General features: G+C 35.6%; 2 protein-coding genes and 2 long non-coding RNA genes across 4 annotated transcripts; 2 read left to right on the top strand and 2 right to left on the bottom strand.

Annotated features, from left to right (window-relative positions):
* Window positions 1–5,190: 5,190 nt before the first annotated feature.
* Window positions 5,191–9,903, bottom strand: LOC111464857 (U-box domain-containing protein 13-like). Its single transcript, XM_023109112.1, has 4 exons — window positions 9,315–9,903; window positions 8,346–8,462; window positions 7,122–7,577; window positions 5,191–6,643 (listed from the first exon to the last, which is right to left on the bottom strand). The coding sequence occupies exons 1-4, from the start codon at window positions 9,582–9,584 to the stop codon at window positions 5,474–5,476; spliced, it is 2,013 nt and encodes a 670-aa protein (XP_022964880.1). The 5' UTR covers window positions 9,585–9,903; the 3' UTR covers window positions 5,191–5,473.
* Window positions 9,904–17,921: 8,018 nt separating this feature from the next.
* On the bottom strand, window positions 17,922–19,498 carry LOC111464948 (fasciclin-like arabinogalactan protein 4). The gene has a single exon (XM_023109235.1). It carries the CDS (start codon window positions 19,379–19,381, stop codon window positions 18,116–18,118), a length of 1,266 nt encoding a protein of 421 aa, XP_022965003.1. The 5' UTR covers window positions 19,382–19,498; the 3' UTR covers window positions 17,922–18,115.
* Window positions 19,499–22,005: 2,507 nt separating this feature from the next.
* Window positions 22,006–23,353, top strand: LOC111464724. The gene is made up of 3 exons (XR_002714077.1): window positions 22,006–22,144; window positions 22,957–22,983; window positions 23,068–23,353. It is a non-coding gene; the product is annotated as an uncharacterized LOC111464724 (long non-coding RNA).
* A 1,686-nt stretch (window positions 23,354–25,039) lies between these two features.
* On the top strand, window positions 25,040–25,736 carry LOC111464798. The gene is made up of 3 exons (XR_002714087.1): window positions 25,040–25,139; window positions 25,346–25,378; window positions 25,460–25,736. It is a non-coding gene; the product is annotated as an uncharacterized LOC111464798 (long non-coding RNA).
* The last annotated feature ends 117 nt before the right edge of the window (window positions 25,737–25,853 follow it).

Genomic DNA, 25,853 nt, shown 5'->3' with positions numbered 1-25,853 from the left:
AGTATTAGAATGGAAAAAACCATTAGATAATGAACTATTGGTTCTAAACCATTTCTGGTGATGAATCAACAATATGAAATGCTTCCATATTCTTGATAAACCAGCATTTATATATACATATAGGAAGATCTGTTTGGGAAGTAAGCAGTCCCTTTGACATCTCTTCGTCGGCATAGAATTCTCGATGCAAAAACACAGAGACAAAAGGCTGATCTTTGATTAGGAAAAAGAGTGGATTGCAGGATCCCAAATGAATTGGCTTATTCGAAAAAAGTCTTGCACAGTTCCACTCTGCAAGAACTCCCTAACACATGCGTTTTAAAACTGTAAGACTAGTGACGATACGTAACGGATCAAATCGAACTCTATCAACTAGCGGTAGACTTGAGTGGGTACACTGATTGCCTAGTTAAATAGTGAAGTATTACGCGCCAATATGTAGCAATTAGGGGTTTGGTGGTGGGGCTGAAGAGGTACGTAATGAAAGGCACATAATTGAGGGCTTTGCCTCAAAACTCTGATTAGTTTCAGAGAGCTTTCATGTGGGACTCACATGGAACCCATTCAATTCAATTCAACACCATCCTTATTATTAACCCAAATAATAAAACACTTTTTTCTTTTTTTTCATTTATTTATTATTTACATTGATAGGTTTTTTTTTTTTGAGATGATGTGATTTCATGCGTACGTCAAAGTTAAGACAGCTAAATTCGAACAAGTAGTGTTAAAATATTATCAGTATTTCAATAGAGTCGCTTAGAGTTTAGGCACTTTAGATATAAAAATTTCGATGTATTTTAGGGTATTTGGGACTAAAGATTTAAATATTTTAGGAATAAGTTATGTTTATAGTGTCTAGTGTCACGGTCCTACATTCTCTTGAGAGACGCCCCTTTGCTTGTCATAGCGTGAGGGTCACAACCTACTCTCTTCATAGTATGGTTGTGACATTCTCTCCCACTTAATTTAGTCATCGTCCTCGATGACTTATTCGAGTCACAATCATACTGCAGATTGTGACATCTAGCATCCACTGTAAATACCGCTCCAGCCCATTAAGTTTTTAAGCACAACAAATCTGTAAATCAAACTGCAATAGTATTTTACTGAGTATTTTGTAATCTTTTCTTAATTGATCTTAATATAAGTGTAAGTGTTTCACACCAAAGAGTTACGTTCAACGATCTTGTATCAGAGCGAGGTTGGTATAAGTTGTCTGATCTCTTAGAATTATTAATATGTTATATGGTTGTAGCTTTACTAAATATTCTACATCATAAACGAATTCTTAAGATTCTTCAAAAGTCAGTCAATAATCGTTATCTTCTTGGCTTATAACTGTTTCCACGTTAAATCTCAGTTTTAAGATTGATCTGAAACATGATTGGCGTTTTATTTACTTAAAATATTTGACCAAATTGCATTTTTTTTAAAGTCTAGATTTTGAACCAAATAAAGAAAAGGCCAAATGCATTCAAACATAATTATGGCATCTTTTTTTTTTATAACTTTTTCACTGTTAAGTTTATGGATCTTTGGCCTCTTTTCATCTTCAATGATACAATCATATTACTTTGGAATTCAACACTTTTTGACTGATTTTTTGTGTTTCTTATTTGTTTTATTATTCATTCTATCGTAACTTTTTTGAGATAGAGACTTCAAATCATCTCGTCATCGAGATATAAAGGTTAAATTATTTGTATATTGTTTGATTATTGGTCTTTTAAAGTAACAAAAAAACGGTGTCCGTTTCTTAATCATGATGCGTCCGTTCAAAAAAATGTTAATTAGGAAGAAACTATCTTTCAATAGTTATCAAATAGTTCTTATTGTAACGCCCCGTGGCTAGAAGTTAGAATATAGATTTGACATTTGATAGTTGGAACATTTTCTTGCATCCCCTGCGACATGGTGGACACTGTCCTCACAAACCAACATGAGTCATTCTAATATGCTTTGTAAGAAAATCTTTGAGAGGTCACTCGGTTGAAAAATGTCATCAAGATTTGGTTCATAAATATTTTGATTCATGAATATTTTTGGTACATTCTCCATTTCGATTCATGAATCTATTTGATTCATTTGGTTCATCTCCCATATTGATACATTCTCTCATACTGGTCCATGAATTATCTTAATTAATGTGATTTACGTATGAACATTAGTGTTGCTTTAGATCATGTATGAGAATTAATATTATTATATCCATACAAAGATTTATTTAATATTATTATGAAATGTAGAGTCATTATCATTTTGTGTTTGATTCGACCAATTGAAAAAAACCTGGTTAGAAGAAGAGGTTTGCAATAATGAAACATAGATCTTCCTTAACATCCTCAAACTTAAAACACAACCACAGTCATGAGATAATCATAATAACACAATGAGCTTGGTATTTAGTCACTCACTTTAAGGTATATTTCAGAGCTCACATGCAGTCACTTTAGATGATGCAAAGAATTCATGTTTAAACGAAAAATGAGAAGGGAGTGGTGTAATAGTCCAAGCCCACTGTTAGTAGATATTGTCTGTTTCGGCCCATTACGTATGTCCTTAGCTTCATGATTTTAAAACGTGTCTGTTTTGAAAAGGTCTTCACACCCTTATAAGGAATACTTTGTTTTTTTTCCACGGATGTGAGATTTTACAATCCACCTCCTCAGATCCAGCGTCCTCGATGACACACCAGTTGGTGTCTGGCTCTGATCTATTTGTAACCGTTTAAACTCCGTCAGCCTCATAATTTTAAAATGCATGCGTTTGCTAGGGAAAAGTTTCCACGCTCGTATGATAAATGTTTTGTTTCTCTCTCCGATCGATGTGAGATCTCATAAACGAAGAGACGTTTCTCGCTGTTAATCAAAAGAGTCTAAAAATAAAAATTATATTCTTGATTCTTATCACCGACTTAAATTTCAAAAATTAAATAGTTACGAACCGAATTTAAAAGTGGAGGAGACGCGGTAGCGTGGAGGGAAGGCAGGAGATGGGCCTCCTAAACCCATATGATGGGGGACAATCAACTCTCAATCATCTTTACTCAGATGCTCCATGTTGGATATTCTTATTGCCACGTCACTACTCTTGGGCCCCACTCTCCCTCTTTTCAATCAATCTCTCGTGGCTTCAACACAATTATTCTCCTTTCATTATCTGGCTGCCCACTCATGCATGTGTGTTTTCTTTCATTTGAATGCTCAATAATTCCATCTCTCGGTAACCGTCTAAGCTTATCGTAAATAGATATTGTCTGTTTTACTCTATTATACATTGTTTTCAGCTTTACGGTTTTAAAATCCGTCTGCAAAGGAGAGGTTTCGGGACCCAGCATTCTTGCTGGCACTTGTTCCTATCTTCAATCGATATGAGATCTCATAGTTTAAAGGAAGCGAGTAAGAGGGCTATGAGTATTCACGAACTTGAATGATCGATTAGGTAGTAATTAATCAAAATCTCTTGAATTTTGAAAATGTAAGTTGTGGAAAGTCATTCTAATAACATATGATATGATTACCAATCTATTTGAGATGACTTCTTCAATGCTTTAAAAGTGTACGTGATGGTGTGAAAATTGAAGACTGAAAATTTGATCAAATATCTTTTTTTGGCAAAAAAATTTAGGGTTAATTGGAAATGGAGAGACCAACTTGACTAACCCAAAAATACGAAAATTAAAAATATTTAACATTTGTGATGGATGTCAGTAATTAATTGTGACTTGTATGTATTATCGATAAGTATATTTTTTTAAAATAATTTTAAAAAAAACCCGATCACTCAAGTCAACCTATTCAATAGGTTGGGTTGAGATGGTTGTGAACACTATCCAGGTTGCTCGGTTCACCCATCTAACTAACTAGAATTTCGAGTTAGTCCAAAAATTTTCCTCAACCAAACCCAACTCGTTTAGACTTCCAATACTTATAAAATCAATCAAAATAAATCGTTAAATTGGATTAGGTTGAGTTGGGTTGTGAACACTGTTCAGGTTGCTCGGTTCACCAATTCAACTAACTCGAAATTTTGGGTTGATTTAAAAGATTTTCTAAACCAACTCTCTACTCGATCCCTAATACTTATAAAATCAATCCAAATAAACCGTTAAAAAGACGATAGGATGGAGGAATTGGAAGTGAATTATGGGAGAGAGACAAGGAAATGGAGTGGGAGAAATTTTGTGGATGAATGCACATGAGTGTGGCAGATGGGTAGCAGTAGGATGCTGAGAAGGGGCAAAACTGATAGCCATAACAAAGCTGCACAGCCCCCTTCGCTGTGTCTCAGCATCTTCCCTGCACCACTGCCACCCATCTTACCAACATTTTCTTCCTTCCCTTTTCTACTTTTTTTTTTACCCAACACAAACATAAAGACAACTGTTCATGCCTCTTTCTTCAAAACTTCTTGCCTCATTCTCATTTAGATTATCTCCAAGATTTAGTTCATAAGCTATGAGTAATGCCACTCACTAAGACGTTGGGCCTTGAAGAAGGTGGATTGTGTAATCTCACATCAGTTGGAGTGAAAATCTTTCCATACTAGACGGATTTTAAAAACCTTGAAGAGAAGCCCGAAAGGGAAAACCGAACGAGGACAATATGTCTGCTAGCGGTGTGCTTGGGCTCTTACCGTTCGTAAACTGAACCTAAGTTTGATTCGTGACTAGAAATAATACTTTTCATTCATTGTGGCTCGCCACTTATCTTTATTTTCACTATTTCTGACCTTACTGAAAGTGTTTATTTCTCGATTAACAAATTCATCAACGCTCACGAGGGCACAAGATATGATCCCAGTATACTCATATCTAAGGGGGCTATAATGTTCCTCTATGAGATTGTTCAAAAATAGGGTTACAACTCAACGTAACCTAATTTTAGGATTTTCTTAAATAGTTGACAAGTCAACCCTTCCCAACCCGAAAATAAAAGATTAGGTTGGGTTGGATTGAGTTGTAAACTCTTTTCGGGTTGTTCGATTCACCTATCCAACCAACCTAAAATTTTTGTCATCGAACTCAACCTGTGTACCGCATGCTATATGCTATATTATTTCTTTACGAAATTGGTTTAAATGAAAGAATGCTAACACATATGTTAAAATGAATTTTCAAATATAAAGCCAATGATGTATAAATTAATATATATTTTACTAATACTTAAAGGGTCTGCTACTACGAGGGTCAATAAATTTTCTTTAAATTTTCCTCTTAAAAAAATTTGAGGATGTATCATTATTAATACATGGCAGGTTTTAGACTCTTCGCCTTTTGTCCAAAGCTGAAACTTCCTTTCCCTTTAGAAACTCCAAAACTAAACAAAAATTATAAATTATGATAATAACTTACAGATTAGGCAGGTGATCTTCCACCTTCCCTTTGTGAAGCAAACATGCCTCTTTTCATTACACATTTAAAAGGAACAAAAGAAACCAAGCCCGGAAACCAGCAACATCAAGTCTCCTCTCAGCTACCGACGACTTCCGTGGTCGAGGTTGATTGTGATGCCTGGTTTTGAGGTCGAGACTCCGGTGCTTGCAACCGAAGCACTCGAATCTCCTCCGGGTGCGCTGCGTGCTCGAAGAGTCGGTTCATTCGCTCAAGCAACTGAGCAGCTTTTCGCTTTCCTCTGTCAGTGCCACTGCGTGCCAAATCTATCAATGAACTTATCACTCCAAGATCTCTGGCCTCTACTAGGTGTTGCTCGTCTCCTGAGCAAAGGTGCACGAGAACTGCAGCTGCATTCTCTCTGTTCCTCGGTGATCCTGTACCGATAACATTGACCAAAACCGGTACCGCCTTTGCAGATCCGATGGCAGCTTTCCCTTCGGAATGGCTGGCGAGTATTGCTAAGATGGCTAAGGCTTCATCCACCATTCCTGTTCCAGGTTCAGTGAGAAGCTGCATCAAGGTTGGAACAACGCCAGCTCTTACTGCCTTTCCCTTGTTTCCTTGGTAGATGCACAAGTTGAAAAGAGCAGTTGCAGCATCTTTCTTACCTCTTTGTGTGCCTTCACTGAGCAGCGTGACGAGCGGCGGGATAGCTCCGGAGGCACCGATTCGAACTTTATTTTCATCCACCACTGAAAGGCTGAAAAGAGTGGCTGCAGCATTCTCCCGAGCTTCCATGCTCCCCTTCTTGAGAACGAGAACAATACCAGGAACTGCCCCAGAGGAAATGATGCTTCCCTTGTTGTCCTCACATATAGAGAGGTTAAGAAGTGCTGTCACAGCATGCTCTTGAACACGGGAGTCGGGAGTTGAAAGAAGGCCGACAAGGAGAGGTATTGCACCAGCCTCAGCTATAGCAACGCGATTGTCTGCGTTCCGTTTTGCAAGAAGTCGGATCTCACCAGCTGCAGATCGTTGATCTTCAGGATTTCCAGATGCAAGTTTGCAAAGAAGAATATCAATCTTTGTGCGTTCAGCAGGTGAGCAAGAGGACGAGCTTCTACACGGTCGAGCACTAGTGGGTCGTTTTGGTGGTTCGATACCATTAGCCTCGCACCACTGGGCTATAAGGCTACGCAACACATAATTTGGTGTAAGAGTAGTGCTTGAAAGTTTCTGTTGTGTCTTCGGACACGTCCCATGCCCGGATTCAAGCCACTTCTCAATGCAGGAACGTTCATAGGTCTACAGCAAAGAAAATTTAAATACATAATCAGCACAAGAGCAACAGCTGCTAAGGCATCAGACAAATGTGAAAGGCTTAACATGTCACATATTTCAGTAAAAAAAATATAAGCATGAATAATATGGTAAATCAGCAAGCAACACTTACTCATAGACTTGCAATAAAGTACGTAATCCTATCTGAAACTAAGCATTAAAACTACTCCAGCACGAGGATGACAGTTGAAACATAATCGGCTCCAACTTTAGGACGTTATGTGTCACAATCGCACTTTTACGGGCAACATGCCCTGGACAAGCATGATCGTGGCACTATGCACCTAAAATATCTCAATCTTATATTGTTTTTTTACCTATCTACTCGTATCTGAAAATATGAGGATGTCATGCAAATAACTAGAGCCGGTGATAAGTGAAGGCAAAGACTGTAACGTGGAAATTATTTGTTATCAACGAGAAAACACAAATGCTCAAGTACCTGTCCAGTTGAGACAATGACAGGATCTCTCATCAACTCCAGGGATATGGGGCAGCGAAAATCATCTGGTATAATTGGGGCCTTGTTATTTTTCTCATTGGATATTTGTCCACTACAACTTGCTGGAGAATTCTTTTCTGTACCAGGATCGTCCATTTCAAGGTTCTCCGTTTGCACGAAATCTTTTATTTTCTTCAGCAGCCCTGCCATCTTCTCAATGCTTTGACCTGGATCTCCATCAGTAGCAGTAACCATCTCATCCAAAGCTATTGACTCTTGTGCAAGATCGGATATTCCTAATAACTGTAATTTTTCGGACAGTCTCCTCAGCCGATCTTGATCTATAGAAGAATCATTGCTCGTGTTATAAAGGGCAGAGATATCATCCAATAACTCAGAGTCCGGAACATCGGCCCTGCCTTTGGCTCTTCTGAACTGAGCAAGAACAAGCTCGACCTACATACAGGATTGTAGATGCGTACATAATTATTTGAAAATATTAATTTCAGGCTTCTAAACGTTATCTAATATCTAGTAGAGATGAACACAAAGGAAGATCTAATCACCACAAAAGATTCGTCCACATCCTTTGTAACCTTTATATAAGTTCAACTAGTTTAGTACAGAATATATTTCATCTGGGTCAATAATATTTTTTAACTTGCGTTCAATTTCTGGACTTTTAACACAGCTATTTCTAACTTTTGGCTTCAGGCCAAAATTCACAGTAAGACATGAAAAAATTGAAAAAAAATTGTATCAGTCCTAATTCAAAGGGTCAATAATTATATTAATTGAAAACTTCGACAGAAAAAATGAAAACTATAAATATACAAAGACAACAATCCCGACGTGAACAAGGGGTTTTCCCCAGGAGAGTTTGTATTTCTCAGCCCTCAGGCAACATCATTTCCTTCGTTAGAAAACAATGTCAACTCGTTCATAGCTCAGCAGTTAGATATAAATGTTTATTAAAAAATGAGCAATAGTTTTAAGAGTTGAAATTATAACTAAAACAATAATTTCATTGAACAACACTTAAAGAAATCAATATAAAGATGTTGCAGAGGTCCTCAAAATAGGTTGGCTTATTGCAAATACAAGTCGAATGTCATCCTGAATGATAGTCGATCAAACCAAGCTAGTGTTATCACCTAACATGCAGGTACCGTGCCTAGAGACTGTAAATTCAAAGTAAGAAGATGATATAATTTTATTTCTTACCTGCTCTTTAACTTCATCGGATATATCAAGTTTATCGTAGGCTATTCCTTCCAAAGCTTGTTCCAACCGAGCGGTTACCTCATGAAATTTGTTCATAATTTGCTCCCTCTCTATGGCCTAGAAAGGATAACAAAATGAAGTTTGATTAAAAGTAGATATGCTAACATATATCTATAATGCTTCAGATGCTCCTTCCTTTCCATTGGAATTAGCTATAGAACTTTGATGCATCATCTGACTAGAAGTTGGAAGTAATTGTATTGTTGTGACGATAAAATTTCAATCAGATCTATATGCCTGATGGATAAAATCAATTAAGCTTAGCTTGCTCATTTGGAATTGGATTTAAAACGGAAGCAGTTGAACTAAAGACATGAATACAAATAAAGTTTAATTATAGAAAGAACAGCTACGGGAAAAGGTCATCTGCAAGTGGAAACAATAAAATGGTAAATTTTTGTAACTCAATTACTTGCCAAATTGACAAGCACACGGAATTTTAAGATTTATATCTCTGCCGTTTCATAATGATGTAAATATTATGCAAAAATAGAAACGTCAACTGAATTCCTGTCTTCTAAATCTTTCATTCCTAGCACACAAAAATCCGGACTGAACGTAACAGATATATTTTACTGCGTTTTTCAATGTTTAAATTTGCATCGAAAATGTTATTGGACTATATACACGATAGCCCGACGACAAGAACGACGATTTTCTACTAAATCAATCCAGCAAATACACAATTCTGGAATGAAGGGAGCCAATGTTCACTCGCTTTCTTCGATCAAAGGAATTAGGAGAAGAGAATAGTACAAGAAGATAAAGGATTGCGAGAAGAAATCTTATTAAAAAGAAAAGGAAGGATAACAGACAATCAGCTCAAGATATGCGATTCCACAACAGATACACACACACAATTACTTATGACTGAAAGAAATAAAGACAACAAATAAAACGCGAACTTACCAGGAAAATCTTGCTCCCCTCGCTTCCAAATCTGAGCAACTTCTTAGCCGATTCGAGAGCTTCTTTCAACAATACGAGAGCCTTGAGAGTATCCTCGGGGACTGGCTCTTTGCTATCCCTAATCTCTTCGAACATTGGGATCAAAAGCTTCAATCTCCTGGACAAATTGCAGTACTGCTTCTTGACAGTATGCCTAAAATCCGAGATCCAAGCAATCTCATTCACTACATCAATCAGGCTCTGAATCAGAGCGCCGTTTTCTTCCTCCATACCACAAAAACTCTCCCAATCAGATCTCACCGTAAAACTCAACTTCAAACAGCAAAAGATCTGCTGAAATCTAACTACAACAGAGATTTTCAAGCTCTCTGCTAGTAGCTTCAGCAGAGACGCTAGGAATGGCAAGTCCGAGAAGTCTCCATTACAGATAGAGAAAGAGGTGGTGATGGTGATGGTGGTGGTGATGGTGATGATGATGATGATGAAGAAACAGTGCTGTGAAAAGGAGATTTTGCTTTAACGTTTCTGGCGCGGCTGAGGGAGAGAGAGAGAGCTTAGAAGGTAGAAGAAGGGCGTGTTTGTGTGGGACTGCAGGGCTGGATTTTGAAACGTTAAATTCTGCCGTTTCCGTTACTTTCGCCGTTAACTATAACGACACCTAACTGCGGAGGATATGACGACGTCTCTGTTCTGCTGACGTGACTGTTTATACTCGGCTCATTCGGCTTGGCTCTCCAACCCCTCCGTCTTTTCAACTTTTCTATTTTTCTTTTTCTCGGAATTATAAAAAAAAAAAATTATTAGGAATTTGTTTTTAAAATACTTCAATTTTTTCAAAAATTACTTTATTATTTTTAACATTTTTATAAATATTTTTAATATTGGACTAAAAGTCAATGTATTTCAATACGTTGAATTTTATTTAATTAATTAGTTTTTTAAATAGTTTAATAAACTTAGTAATTTACATCAAAATTAATCTCACATACCACTGCTACTGAGACAGCCAGCTCAGTCGGCATCTAGGGATGCAAAGATGGTGGTTAGTGGCTCTGGAGCATATGATGCTATATCTTTAGTTCACACTGTGAGATTAATGTGGGTCTTATGACGGTTTTTGAACTGTCCTCCCTCAAGAAGGTAATTACATGGGTCAATGGTCAATACCGAAGTGAATCTTTGTTTTCAAAATAGTTAGTGGAAAAATGTGTCAGCTTGGGTCTCACGAAAACTTTTAGATTGTCCCCGTAAAGAATGATTTTACAACTCTAATCTCAATAACGAGTACGATTAATAATGAGTAAAAAAAAAATTAAAAAATATATATATAAAAAGAAAGGTATTTTGAAACGTAGGATAGAGATGATATCCAAAGAGAAAGGGAATCCTTATTAATCATAGTGCTTGAAAGGCACCTAACAAACTTTCCCAAGTCCAATAGCCTTTATATTATTTATTTATTTATTTATTTATTTATTTATGTTATTTAATTAATAATAATAAAGATAATATAATATAATATAATATTTGAGCTGGACACAGCCATGAATACGCGTAGCCCTCACCCAAAAAAACGCGAATAGATACGGTTGGTTCGTGGCTCTGCCTTTGCCAACAATGCTCAACATTGTATTGTCCCACTTACATTTTCTTTTTAATTTAATTCACTAAATTAATAATAAATTATTTTTTTTAAAAAGTTAGAAGGTATTTTTGAAACTTTTTTGAAAGTTTAAAGGTAACAAAATGTTAACGGTTTTCTGACAGAGAGAAATACACACGACATAGTGTTCAAATAGTCAAGATGTCTATATTCGATAGGAAAAGAGCGATCATGTAGAACATAAATGATAACATGAGAATAGGATAAGGTGGGTGATAATATTGATTAGAAGTTCGATAGGAAAAGAGCCGCCAAGTAAAGCTCGCTTAACTAAGAAATTTCTATAATTGAGCCACCAAAAATGAAGATAAAAAAAGGAAGATAAAGTTCGTTGTACAGACACTGAATTCCAATTCTTTTAAGCATTTCTTAGCCATCCTATCTTCATGATCGCTTTCATTCCAATGTGGTTTCGGTTCATTTTAGGTCATTTGACCATATCACACAAATGTCTATATTCTATGATATTTACATTTATGTCAATAATTCCAAACGTGATTACACAAGTTTGCCCGCGAAGCAAGCTACCCACATGTTTCGATGAGGAGAAACCTACCCACAAGTTTGAACGATGCACAAATGAATAGGCCATAAACTCCAAGCGACGGCCAGAAAGAGAGACAACAACCAGCTCTAAGCAACAGCCAAATGGCGACATCAAACATAAATGACGATTCACCTTATATGACTCTTCGCTTGATTTTTTCGAAGTCATTGGATCCTTTTACTTGTTCGAAGATCTCCCCCCTTCTTCCATTCAACCTCGAAAAATGACCTGAGACTCAAGTGGTTATTTATTTCTACGATCAGATAGAGGGTAGGCTAGTTCACTTGAAGAGAATCTTTTCTATGATCAAACTTGATGACGAGTCTCTTGACGACAATCTAGAGCTCAGGAGATGAACTCACGACTCCTCGACCACCCACCCAAATAAATCTTATAAGTGGCACAGTTTGGACTAGGGTTTATTTATTTATTTATTTATTTGTATGGATTATTTTTCACTTTTACATTATTTATTTTATTTTATTTATTCTTTTTCTAAATATGATTTTGTTTTTATTTTTTATTATTATTTATATTTAGAATTGTTTCTTTTCCTATTATAACTCTTTTAGCTTAGGTTCTTCTTTCAATCATAAGGTTGAAGTATAATTAATTGATTCAAATTAAAATTATAGTTATAAACTATAATTAATAAAATTATTTAATTATTCTATTATAATAATTATTTTATACATATATTTTTTTTGAATTCTTTTTATTATTTTATTAATAAATTATTATAATGGTATAAAATTTATAAATATATCTCATTTAATATAATTTACTCGACCATACCGAACATCTAATTTTTAAAATATAGGTTGGGTTAAAAATTTACGATTAATTATAAAATAAACTCAAAAACCTATATTAAATTTTAATTAGTTAAAATTATTTTAATAATTGAGAGTAAATAATATAATAAATTTGTTGAAAATACTTGGCGATAATTGTTTTTTTGAGACATTTTATTTTCTCCTTCATAAATAAAATTTTTAACCAAACCGCAGTTTGGTTCCTTGGGGTGGACCACACCCGAACAGAAACGGGGTCCACGTGGAGGGGTGGATAGCGGGTAGTAGAAAATTGGCCGTGAATCAGGCAAATCTGACAATGACATGTGGCCAAATCTGAAGGGACATCCATAAGCTGATTCAGCCGTCGGCTTGGCTCACTTTGCAATCTCCCCTAAGCCGCAAATACCCGAATCAGAGGATGGCGATGGTGGGCCATTATTTTAATATATAATTATTAAAGAATGGCTTTTTTTTTTTTAATTAAGAAAATTAAATCAATTTTATTCTTCAATTGGATTTTTAATTAAATAATTATCAAGTTTTAATTTAAATTACGCTGGATTATATTTAAATTAAAATAATATGTCAAATATATTTTGTTTATTTTAATTTTAATTAAGATAAGCTTTGATTAAAATATGGGTTTTCAATGAAAATGAAAAATGGAGAATATTTGGCAAAATTAAAACGTTCACGGGACTAAAAGAAAAAAAAAAAAAAAATCAGGTTGCGGGACCGGAGGTGGGGACCACAGAATTATTTATTATTTAATTTTAAAAAATAATGAAGGAAATAAAAGTGGGCCGCGTGGCACGAAAACTGCGGCACATGGTCGACGTGTACTAACGGCGTCGTATTGTGGGAGTTGAGAAATGAAAGCAATTTTATATCCACCGTCGTCGGAGTGAGCCCCACGAAAACGGTACAAGTGATCCGCCGCCATTGGAGCTCGCCCATTCTGAATTTAATTTTTAGTATTAATGTACATACTTTTTTTAAAAAAATATTAGAAATATTTAAATTTTAAGTTCTATTCCGTATTTGATTGGATGGTCTCGACGTTCCGCTTCTCCTATGATACGGGTTTTTTCAGCATGTTTTATCTTCATTCACCTAATATAGAATAGGTTCGACAAAACACGTTTAATTTGGAGTTAATATAATTGAGTAAAAAAGTGCACGTTGTTGGTGTCGGTAATAACTTTCATTTTTTATAAGTCTTTATTAAATATCATATGTTCAAGATCGCTCTCATTCGAATACAGTCTCAATTCATTCATGTATCTCGTTTACCACTTTTTCGCTGTCCAAATCTCACAATTGAGGAGCTTAGAGTGGAATGGGCTCTCTAAGCCCAATCCTTGCTTGAAAGATGGGTTTAGAAAGCCCACTAAGCCCAAAGGTTTTTTTTTTCCTTCTAATTAATTACTTTTTTTTTAATATTTTAATTACAATAATAATATTTTAGAAAAATAAGCTATTATTTGTCCCTTGGAGTATTTTTTTTATTTTTTATTTTTGAAAATTTAAAGAGTATTTTTGAGATTTTTAAAAAAATGTTTTGTTCTCCACAACCAATGTGGGATCTCACAGAATTGCTCCAGGCAAAGCACGCGTAAGTATGAAGTTCCTAAGATTGAGTCACCAAAAAAGAAGGTGCACCTCGTTGATACATGGAGTAACTTTCATTTTTTTAAAGTCTTTCTTAGTCGTCATATCCTCAGGATTGTTCTCCTTGGACGATTGGTTTTATTGTTGGTTTTGTTGGATGACTTGTTTGTTGTACGAAGACACATGTCTTATGTCCCTACATGTGTCTAGTTGTACGATTGTTTGACATGTACTATGTTATGTTTATGCTATGATATATGTTATGTTGCGTACATGTTATGCTATCTCTTATCAGTAATACCATGATATGATTACGTTATCGATGTCATATGATACATGAACCTCCATGTATCGCACTATGTAAACTATGTTAATAACTATGCCTTATGCCTATGAGACATTAGAAAACCATGTATATTAATCATGAATAATATGACAAGTATCATGTTTGTATGTATAGACGTGTGACTAGCGTTATAAGTATATACGATGTTTGATGTTATCACATTTTGTATATCACGTGCAATAGAAAACCATGTATATTCGCTATGATCTTATGTGGGACCTTTTCCTCTGTGGCATTTAGTAGAGTGAGTTTGTACTAGCTTAACTAGCCAGACCTAGACCTACGTATATGAGCCCACTTGGTGGGCCCATGTGCGCATGCGTGAGTCATGTATATGAAAGTACTACACATCCAACCCTACCTGAACTAGAAAGTAAAGTCGAAGACCATAATGTTTTTATGAAAAGATAGGTCACACCATGATTACTTGTGTTTGCATTTCTCGACTTCAACAAAGTGGTTACTTACTTAGTGCTTTTAAATACTCGAGTCACATACTACTTCCTTTTCAGGTAAAGATAAGGTACTCTGGTACGAATGACGATATCATTGTGAAAGACATGAAAGAGAAGTTGGGATAGTTGCTTCAAGCTGCATGATTAACTTTGAAGTTCTTATGATTCAGTCAATGAAAGGAAGAACCATAGTTTTATATCTTTAAGATCACTCTCATTCAAATGCGGACTATTTCATGCTAGATGGGGTTTTACTATTTCATGTTGTGTCAATACGGGGTAAATGACCCGGCACACAAAATCATGTTTATTCCCGCTAGTGCTAAAATGCCTCAAAATGACTATAGAGGAATTTTACTAGCTGTCAATTCTCCATACTCGAGTTATATGCTATTAAAGTTGTTGTTGCTGCCTACTCGTTCTTAGCTTAGAACATTACTTTCTCGAAAATTAATATCATAATATCATGGAAAAACATAGATATTGTAATGTATGTGTCCATACTCATCATGACGAGGATATCTTGATGCATATGACATACAAAATGCAGGAAGTCTTGTAGTATCAATTCATGTCATATACGTATGATCCAAGTGGTACCTCCATTCTTTTCATAACGTAATGTCCTATGAGACATGCGTACATAACACTTGTCTTATCTTCCATAATCAACATACATGGCTTTCTAATATCTCATAGGGAGTGAGTGGACGTATTACATATCTTACATGGCATGACATAAGGAGGTTCATACATCATACAACGTCAATAACATAACATAATTGTTACATGACATACTTTATAACATAGCATAAACATAACATCGTATATATTAAGCAATTATAAAATCACTACACGTGCAAAACAATGGTACAGAACCTAAATAGAGCAACCTGAGCCGAATAGCTGACTAACATCATGCTTAATATAGTGTTCCTCAACTTCTATGGTTGAGCTTAAGGACAATCCGCTAAGAAAAACTTAGGAACGTCAACTTAGGCCAAAAAGGTAAGTGAGGTTACTTTTGGAATGCCTAAGGTCTAGGTTACATATGGACGCGTACACCACATTATTATATGTCACACGAGCATAAATTACTTCTTCAATATGTTACATATCGACGCATACACCACATTATTATATGCACTTCTTTTCTTCCATTGATTTTTCATGATATGAGTGGGTGCTGGCCCATAGTTGAACCTAGAGAGTACGTTAACGAGGACACATAGTGGGTTCATGTGGATGTGTGTAAACGTGTAAAGAAGTACTATGCATCCATTCTTACCCGAAAAGAAAAATAGAGCTCAAAGATTAGTCAAGAAAGCTCGGTTCTATTAGCCACGAAACATGTTGTATATGATTGCATTTTTCAGTCCGAACAATGGGATCACTTACCGAGTATACAATAATAATAATAATAATAATAAAATAATGTGATGGCATATAATTGCATCCAATGCACATGCTTCATGATTTTGCATCCCATCTCCGACCACCATGTCCCTATCTCCAATAATCATTATCAATTAAATACAAATAATTAAATAAATAAAAGAAATCAAATAGTTGAGCTGACGTAATAAATTTAACATTGAGTCGATTGAACGTGCATTAATTAGAGAGGGAAACGAATCATTTCTTATAAGAGTGTGAAAATCTCTTTCTAATAGATACATTTTAAAATTGTGAGACTGACGAGATACATAACGAGCTAAAACGAACAACATCTGCTAGTGATGAGCTTAATTGATATACCGACGGGTGAGCTATCGAAAACGCTAGATTCCTTGGGTGAATTGTTGAAAACTTAAATAATATAATAAAATTCTAATAATATTTGGTTAGATCTTGAGCGTTGATCTTGTGAGGTCAAAGAGAATAAATCGTCAAGTTGGGTTAAATCAGAACCGTCCGTGAAGGTGGGCCCAGATAATATCATGCTGTCATCCACTTTAGGTTATGGTGGGGCCATTCACGTGTGATTGAATAGACTTAGTTCATGTGATGAGACATTTCGTAGACTATTTTGAAATTTATATTTATTATAAATTAATTAATTAAATTAATTTTTTGTATGCTAAAAATAAAGAATCAGAATTTCAATATTAATGACTTGGGAAATCAATGTGACATTAATTTTACATTTTCCAAAATTAATTATTTTTTTAAATTTTGATTGGATAAAATAAAAAATTTCAATTGACGTTAAGCAAACATTAAGAATATTTAACGTTTAAGGATAATTTTATCAATTTAGCTAAAAACGAACTAAATGACTCAACCCTGAATCCTCAATCGAACCGAGTATAACACCTAACAACTCGACTCTGAATCACCAATCGATTTGAAGAAAACACCTGATGACTCAACCCTGAATCATCAACCGAACCGAATAGAACACGTAATGGCTCGACCCTAAATCACCAACTGAACCAAATAGAACACTTAACGACTCAACCTTGAATCATCAACCGAATCGGACAGTACATGTAACGGCTCAACCCTAAATCACCAACCGAACTAAATAGAACACCTAACGACTCAACCCTAAATCACCGACCGAATCGAACAGAACACCTAACGACTCAAACCGTGAATCACCAACTAAACCAAACAGAACACCTAACGACTCAACCCTAAATCACCAACCGAATCTAATAGAACATTTAACAACTCAACCCTGAATCATCAGTAGAACCGAACATAACTCCTAACAACTCAACCCTAAATCACCAACCAAACCAAACAAAACTCCTAACAACTCAACCCTAAATCATCAATCAAACCGAATAGAACACTTAACTCCAAATTACCAACTAAACCGAACCGAACCTTCAACTCAACTAGTATACATCTTAAGAGGAGAGTACATGATTGACTCGGGTTGACTTAATTTCCTACAACTTTGCTTTGAATTATTAGAAACTTTTTAAGAAGAGTATGTCTTCCATCTTAATAACAATTTCATTAAAATCAAATTGTAACAAGATCATATCGCACGACATATTTCGAATCTGGTTCGAAATCGAAATATGAATGAAAATTACCTGAGCTCATCTCTGGAGATTGGGTGTAGAGATTAGAGCCGTGAAATCTCTGTTTTGGAAGAAAGGATCTGTGCCATAGGCAAGGAAATCCCCTGTTCTTCCACCATTTTTGCTTCTAAGAAATCTGCAAATCCAAAATTGAAACAAACCCAGATCCCCAAAATCATTATCAACTCTTTTAATTTACACCAGAGACAGCCATGGAAATCAACAGAACAGTTGCAGGAACAGGAAAATTGGCTTGCTGATAAAATGGGAGAAAGAAGAAGAAGAAGAAGAAGACCCGCAACATGAAAGCAATTATCACGGGGAAAAATCAATCAAATATTATACTACTGAATTAAATACAATGCTATACAACAACTACAGAGAGCAATGAAGAAATTCAGCCCGCCATTAGCGACGGCAACAGATCGGATTTCCTCACCATACCCAGGTGGAGATGAAAGATGCAATGGCGGTCCACTGGATTCCGGCGACATAGCCATTGAATCCGGCGGCTGAGCACTGGACACAATTTCATTACCAGGCTGGGTTGTCATCATCGGACTATTCCCGAAAATCTCCCTCGGTAATAACACCTCCGAAACCCCAAAAATAGCGACCGGATTCTGATCGATCACCGTCTGAGTCACCGATGCTTGAACAATCCCTGTATTGATCCCAACCGAGCCATTCACTCGCGAAATGTTGAGCGTGAAGCTACCAGCGCCCATGTCCTCGGTGGCCAGAGTCGGCTGTACAGGGTTCACAATGGATTCCAAAGATCCAAGAGGGTAATAAGAATGAAGCACGTGAAATTTCAACACAACCGCCTTCTTATCCGCCGACAGAGACTGGAGGCTCACCGTCCCCGGAAGGTCAGAAAACGCCGTATCAGTGGGAACAAAAAGCGTAATCCCAGCGCCGCCTTCATCGGCCTCAAACTCCTCAACGACACCAGAAGCAGAGAGCATAGAGGCAGCGACATTAAAATTATGACCATCGATCAAAGCCCTAGTGATATTCAACCCCAACGGCGGGCGAGTCTCGGAGGCCATGAGATCAAATCCGTAGGGGACAAGGAGAGCATTAACGGCGAAGATACTGACATTGTAGGGAAGATTCTTGAGTAGAGTGAGAACAGTAGCATTGGAGGAGGAGAAAGGAACAGGGGAATGGAGCGAGACGATGCCGTCGAGAGGATTGCGAGTGATGTTGAGGGAGCCGAAATCGCTGGTGGCACGACCGGTGGTTTGGAAGAGAGTGGTGACGAGCTTGCCGGAAGGGGAGATGTGACGGAGGTCGTAAGGGGAGAGGTATTGGAGGAGGACGTGGTAGCGGAGGAGATCGGCGAGGGAGGATGGAGGGATGCGGCGGGTGAGATCGGAGGAGGCGTCGAGGTAGGAGTTGGGGACGGCGAGGAGAGTGAGGGAGGTGCGGTGGTTGAGATCTGAGAGAATGGAGGAGGCGGAGAGAAGGGCGGCGAAATGGGAGAGGTCGGGGAAGGAGGAGAGGAGGGAAGAGATGTTTAGGGCAAGGATTGGGGAAGGAGGAGAGGACAGAAGGAGGAAATAGAGGAAAAGGATAGGGGTAAAATGGGAAATGCGAGTGCCCATTTTCCCTTCTGTGAAGAGGAAGACTGAGAGGAGAGAAAGACGTGAAGGGTAATGGCGAAGAGCTTTTCAGACAAACGAAGCTGAAGGCTTGGGGAATGAGAGCGTGTGGTGGCGGAGTATCAATGACGATGCGGATATTTGTTTTTTTTTTTTTTTAATTTATTTAATAAAAATCTTTAAAAAAATATTTAATATCCCTCTCATTAATATTCCAATTTTTTTTTTAATATAATTTTTAAAAATTCAAATTTTAATATTGTATTTAAAAAAAAATTCATTTATTTACTAAATAAGTATAATAAATTAATATTGAAGAGAAAACAAATCATTCCTTATAAGGGTGTGGAGACATCTCCCTAACAGACACGTTAAACCGTGAAGGTGACAGTAATACGTAACGAGCCAAAGTGGACAGCAGACGAATTTTAAAATCGTGAGGCTGACGGCAATACGTAACAGGTTAAAGCGGTGGGCGTGGACTCTAACCAGACGAGTTTTAGGTTTTTTGAAAAAAGGAAATATTGTTAGTTAAGTAATAAAATTTAGTGACATTATCATATTTATGGGGGTGTTATAGATTACGTAGATAAAAGACATTCAATTCCTCGAACTAGAGCTCACGTAATCCACCTTTCTTTTCTACCAAATTTTGGACTACGTTTTCAAAGTTGAATGTGACAAAAGTATAACCGTCAAAGCCCACCGCTAATAGATATTGTCTGTTTTAACCTATTACGTAACATCGTCAACCTTACGATTTAAACGCGTCTGCTAAAGAGAAGATTTCACACTCTTGTAAGGAATACTTTGTTCCCCTTCCCAATCGATGTGTGATCTTACAATCCACCCCTCTTAGAGGCCCAGTGTCCTCGCTGGCACACCGTTCGGTGTCTAGCTCTGATACTGTTTGTAACAGTCCAAGCCCACTACTAGCAGATATTGTCCGTTTTGACCCATTACATATCGTCGTCAATCTAAAAGTTTACATTAGATTTCCACGTATCCAAGAGGCCCCAAAGTTAGGAAGGCCTTCACTTTGGACTCTTTTTTAAGCCTATCTTTGTGGCTTATTTAATCCTATTTTAGTTTGGGCCTTAAAAAGGCACTCACATGATGAGGCCTTTTACATGTATTTTAAGCTTATTGTTGAGGCCCATGCGTCTCGACGACCGACCATCGAATGCACCAACTACACCTAAAGTGAGGAATAGATTCATGCATAGCACTGAATAGGGAGCCGCTAAATGCACCCGCTTCACCTAATATGAAGAATAGATTCATGAGCATGTTGTGCTCAATCTAGAATCCAATCATAAAGTTGAAAGTACCCGAGATTCCTAGAAACATACCGTTAAAACAGCTTCATTGACCAATTGAACAGATCGAAAAAATAGCAGTAACATTTTGATTTTAGGATTCAAAGACGAGAATTCCATTTAAAGTACACATATATTAAATAAAAGGAACGTCATTTTCCAATCTCGTTCATTTATACATATATTTCATGCCGTCTCCTTAGGATATACATAAATTCATTTTAGGATAAAGTTTAAAAACATGAAATAAAATAAATAATGCAAGTTGAATTTAATATATATATATATATATATATATATATATATATGTTTGGTGGATCCTCCAATAACATATGTAATATTAGAAGAATCCAGAAGTTCAACCCATTCTTACAATTTTTACAAAAGAAAATTATTTATTATTGAATTAGTAATAACAAACTTAGTTTAATTCATTATTAAACACATTGGGAATTGTTTTAATATATAGTTTTCATTTTTTTAATACAACTTCTATTAAAAAATTATAAAATAAATTTAATAATATTTCATTAACAAAAAAAAATATAATATAATATTTTACGTTATTTTTAAAATTTTAAATTTTAATATTACAACATGTTAGTAAATAAATAAAGAATATATAAAAATAAAAATATTTATCTGATGGAAAAAAATTTATTTTCATCTCTCTCGTTCTAAATTTAAACAGAGATTTTTGACCTTGTTCGGGATAAGTTCCCACAAAACGTCGACCTGTCGACCTTATAAATTAAATAAATATGTTTAATTAAAATTGAAACTTTCTTTCGTCCACAAAAAGATGAAATAATGAATTAAATGTCGAAATTAATTTGACGTGCACACAAACTATATATATATAAAAGATAAAATGCTGACGTGGACATTTATGTATGGTGGAGGGCCAAATTCATGCCGTTTTCCATACATTGAATTTATCAATTTTAATTTATTTTTGTCAATCATAAAATTTGTTGACTAAAAATACCCAAATTATTTTACGTTTTTACGATAAATAAAATAATTTCTTTAAAAAAATATATCATTTTAGCCTCTCATTTATTTTTATTATTTTAAATATTAACATTTAATTTTAAAATTAAAAAAAAATAAAAACAAAGTTTTATGAGAATTACTATGATAATTTCTCATTTTTAACGTTGTTTATTAAATTGTATAATTAAAAATAATTATGTCGAATTTAACGATGGAGAGGCTGACATCACGAGGTGAGAGCCGTACACGTGTAGGGTGGAGATTGAATGATTTTGGGCAAGAAGATCCTATAAGTAGAGAAGGAGAGGTAGATTCAAAAAACACAGCAAATTCCATTCCATAAAATTTGATTCGAAGTTGAGAAATATTTGTAGTGCGACAGAGAAATGGCGGCTGGCTGCAACTGTGGTGATAACTGCTCCTGTGGAGACAGCTGCAACTGTCAATCTGGGTATCTCTCTTTTACCGAATTTACTTTTTTTTTCGTTTTAGATCGTTAAAAAGCTCGATTAATTTTATATAAGTCGAGTAGGGTTTGAACAAATAACTCGAATTATCGTCCGTTCGAGCGTAGCTAAGATACCTATTACCATCTTAAATATCGATGATTCGATCCTGAACTAGAAGAACTTGATTTACGCTTATCAAGTCAACCAACGAATTTGTTCTAAAAGAAATATTCTTACCTAGTTCGGTACTCGGTTGATTTTTAAGGAGGATGTTATCACCAACTTTGGAAACAAGTATTGGAAAAACTCGATCAGCTCGATTAAATTTGCATATGTCAGAGCTGAGTTTGAACAAAGAACTCGAATCATTACTAGTTCGAGCGTAGCTAAAGTCTGAGTGTCATCCCAAATATCGATGATTTGACCCTAAACTAAAAAAAAACTTGATTTTCCGGACCAACCAACCAACGATTTGTTCTAAAAGAAATATCCTTACCCAATTGGGTAAACGATCGATCTTTAAAGAAGATGTTATCACTGACTTTGGAAACACGTATTGGAAAAAATTTGATCAGCTCAATTAAATTTACATACGTCGAGCTGGGTTTAAACAAATAACTCGAGATTTTAAAACGCATCAACTAAGGAGAGGTTTTCACACCCTAGTAAATAATGTTTCGTTCTCCTCTCCCACGTGTCCACTGGAGAGAATCATCGAGTCAGTTTAGCCCTTTCGTTAAGATTCAGTTTACATAATCTTTACGTGTATGTATATACGATATTTTTCATTAAAACGTGTTCGTAATGTTTGCAGAACCATCACAGCCACCATCCCGAAGAAGTAAGTGATAATTTTTAGTAGTTTTCTTTCAGAAACATCATAAAATCATCAAGAAATTGAACTTATAAACAATAAACCATGCAGGGATGGGTGCAGCTGTGGGAGTGGCTGCTCATGTGACCCATGCAACTGCTAAGTGAACAAGATGCCCAAACGACAACAACAAAGCTTCTTATCCATAGAATAAACAGAATTTGGTGTTCTTTTTCTTGTTCTTTTTCTTGTTCTTTTTCTTGAAATGTGTAGTGTGAAGTGAAGTGTGTGATGTTGCTTTGTTGTGGGTGGGCATTTGGGGTTCATATCAGATCATCAAAGTTCCTATGTGTGTTTGAATTTATGTTTTATATCGATATTTGTTTCGTGTCATAGCTTTCGTGTTCTTTTAACTTCCCTTCTCTCGTTTTTTTTTTGTCTCTTAATCCGTTTATGAATTTAGTTTTTATAGTTTGAAGTTGTGGGACGAACTAAACTTGTCTTTATTGTTCGTTACTTATTCTCCTTTAGAAGGCTCTTATCATTCTTTACCAATTTAAACATAGCTCAACTACGAAAAGGTCAAAGTTTTTTGAATTCTTGACTATTGGGGTCAGAGAATGCAAACACATGCAACATGAACGAGACATATCATTTAAAATCGTATTCTCTTAGATGGCCTTCCGTCTGGGGAAGTTGGATGTATAGTACCTCTCTATACACAACCCATACGTGCAATCGTGGGCCTACCAAGCAGACTCGCACATCCCCTGGGCCAACTAGTCGAGTTAGCTCCTCTGGGTTGTAGTTGGACACCCGAAGGTACAGCGGCCGTTGTGCACCATGCCAAGCATGCGGGTCATTTCAGTCTCATAGTGTCTGCATCTATACTCATAATAAATGGGAAGTATCTCGATGCATATAAACATACAATTACATCGAAGTCCTCGTACTTTTCATTATAAATAAATCATCTTTCATTCCTTACAAATTACAGTTAATATGCATACATAAGTCATTTGGATACATATCATAGCATGTCATAACGTGTCACTGTCAAACATATTCATAATAAATCGTGGCATCTTATAACATAACATAACTCATCGTAACATGAATTGACATTTCATTTCTAACCCAACGTTATTTAGCGTATCATAAAGCAATACATATCATATTATCAGACATTAAATATATCACAAATATGACACGTTCAAGACTATAGGCACGTGTGATCGTATACATAAACCAATTCTTCCAATTAATCGATAGTAGAGCTACTTACTTGGTTGACCTAAACCGAAACTACTACAACCCATTGGTGCTAGTCCTCTCTGAAATTTAATTCTATTTAAAGAGTTCTATAATCATAAATCAGAATTCTCATATGTCAATTGACTCATCTAACTGAGGATAATACGAACTTATTAGATCCAAGTCGAATCAGCTGAAATGCATGTATAGAGCCAGCAGTCAAAAAAATATATTCTCTACTGGCTTCAAACCGTTCAAGTGGGGACCACTAATGGCCATAAATCTAAACTTTTTAAAAATAGAAAGACCAAGTCAACACACTATCGACACCTAACCATATAATTTAATTTAATTATAAATCTAGTTTTTTAAAACTTGCAAGTTTGTATCAATTTTATATTTAATAAATTTTTTAATTTATTTTAAAGAATTATCTGCTCAAATGATATAATAAATTTGATGTCGATTAAAATAATTATAATACTAAAATTTATTTTATTTTAAAAATATTAAATTACAAATTTTTTAAAGCTTTTATTTGAGTATCTAAAGTTTTTTTTTTTTTAATATTTAATATATTTTTTTTAATATTAAATTACAAAACATGTTGGAAATACTCGTATTTAGTCTCCGGATGTTAATTCATTTTTATAACAGATAATAATTAATAATATCAATTAAATAATGGAGAGGGTTTCCATCTTATGACTTTGGGAATTATTTAAATTAAAGAAAGAGGTTCATAAAGGATAACGAAGTATAGGTAGGAACCGTCCACGTGTACGGTGGATAATCACCACCAATTGGGGCCTCAAGAGCTCTATATAAACGGGAAACTTTTGATACTCAAAAACCAGAAAAACAATGGCTTCTGGCTGCAAATGTGGTGATAATTGCTCCTGTGGAGATAGCTGCAATTGCCTCTCTGGGTCTCTCTCTCTCTCTATATATATTTTTTTTGTTAACCGTGCTCGACCGTAGAACGAGCTTTATTATATGCATAGTTCGTTTGTTCATATAAGTTTAAACGAGGAAATTAGAGAGAAAAACGAGAACGTGATTGTGTTCGTTGTTTCTTCTTCGCTTTTCGATTCGAATATATAATCATTCTCTTCTTTGTTTTTGATCTTTACAGGACCGTTAAAGAGACCACCTCCCTAATCAACATGTACGTAAATAGTTATGCGTTAAAATATGGATGAAAATAGAACGATAGTAATAGAAATTTTTTGTTTGGTATCGTGTGCAGGAACGATGGGTGCGACTGCTGCGACAGCAGCTGCTCGTGTGACGGGTGTGGCTGCTGCTGATGAGCGAGCTAGATGGAGAGGAGATGGATGAAGCCCTTGAACAACAAAGCTTGTGAAATGGAATAAAGTTATGGATCAATATGCAAAGTTCATCTGTTTTTGCTTCTTTTTTTTTTTTTTTGTACTTTGTTTGAGTCTATGATGGCTGCTTGAAATCTAGTGTGATGAAGTATGTAAGTGCTTTGTTGTGGGCTGTGGGTGCCTTGTTTTATATATAACTTGAACTTACCAAGTCAAACCTATATTTAGATCGAAGTCAAACCTATATTTAGATCGAAGTCAAACCTATATTTAGATCGAAGTCAAACCTATATTTAGATCGAAGAACAATCC

Source organism: Cucurbita moschata, unplaced genomic scaffold (assembly GCF_002738365.1).
Source record: "Cucurbita moschata cultivar Rifu unplaced genomic scaffold, Cmos_1.0 Cmo_Scf00031, whole genome shotgun sequence".
Classification (NCBI taxonomy): Eukaryota; Viridiplantae; Streptophyta; class Magnoliopsida; order Cucurbitales; family Cucurbitaceae; genus Cucurbita; species Cucurbita moschata.
Note: the sequence above shows the minus strand (reverse complement) of the source record. Positions and strands in the feature narration are given on the sequence as shown.

Coding starts and splice junctions, on each gene's coding strand:
- LOC111464857 (XM_023109112.1), bottom strand. CDS start 9,584: ATGGAGGAAGAAAACGGCGCTCTGATTCAGAGCCTGATTGATGTAGTG. Junction 7,578..8,345: donor CCGATGAAGTTAAAGAGCAG/GTAAGAAATAAA, acceptor TCCTGTATGTAG/GTCGAGCTTGTTCTTGCTCA. Junction 6,644..7,121: donor TCATTGTCTCAACTGGACAG/GTACTTGAGCAT, acceptor TCTTTGCTGTAG/ACCTATGAACGTTCCTGCAT.
- LOC111464948 (XM_023109235.1), bottom strand. CDS start 19,381: ATGGGCACTCGCATTTCCCATTTTACCCCTATCCTTTTCCTCTATTTC.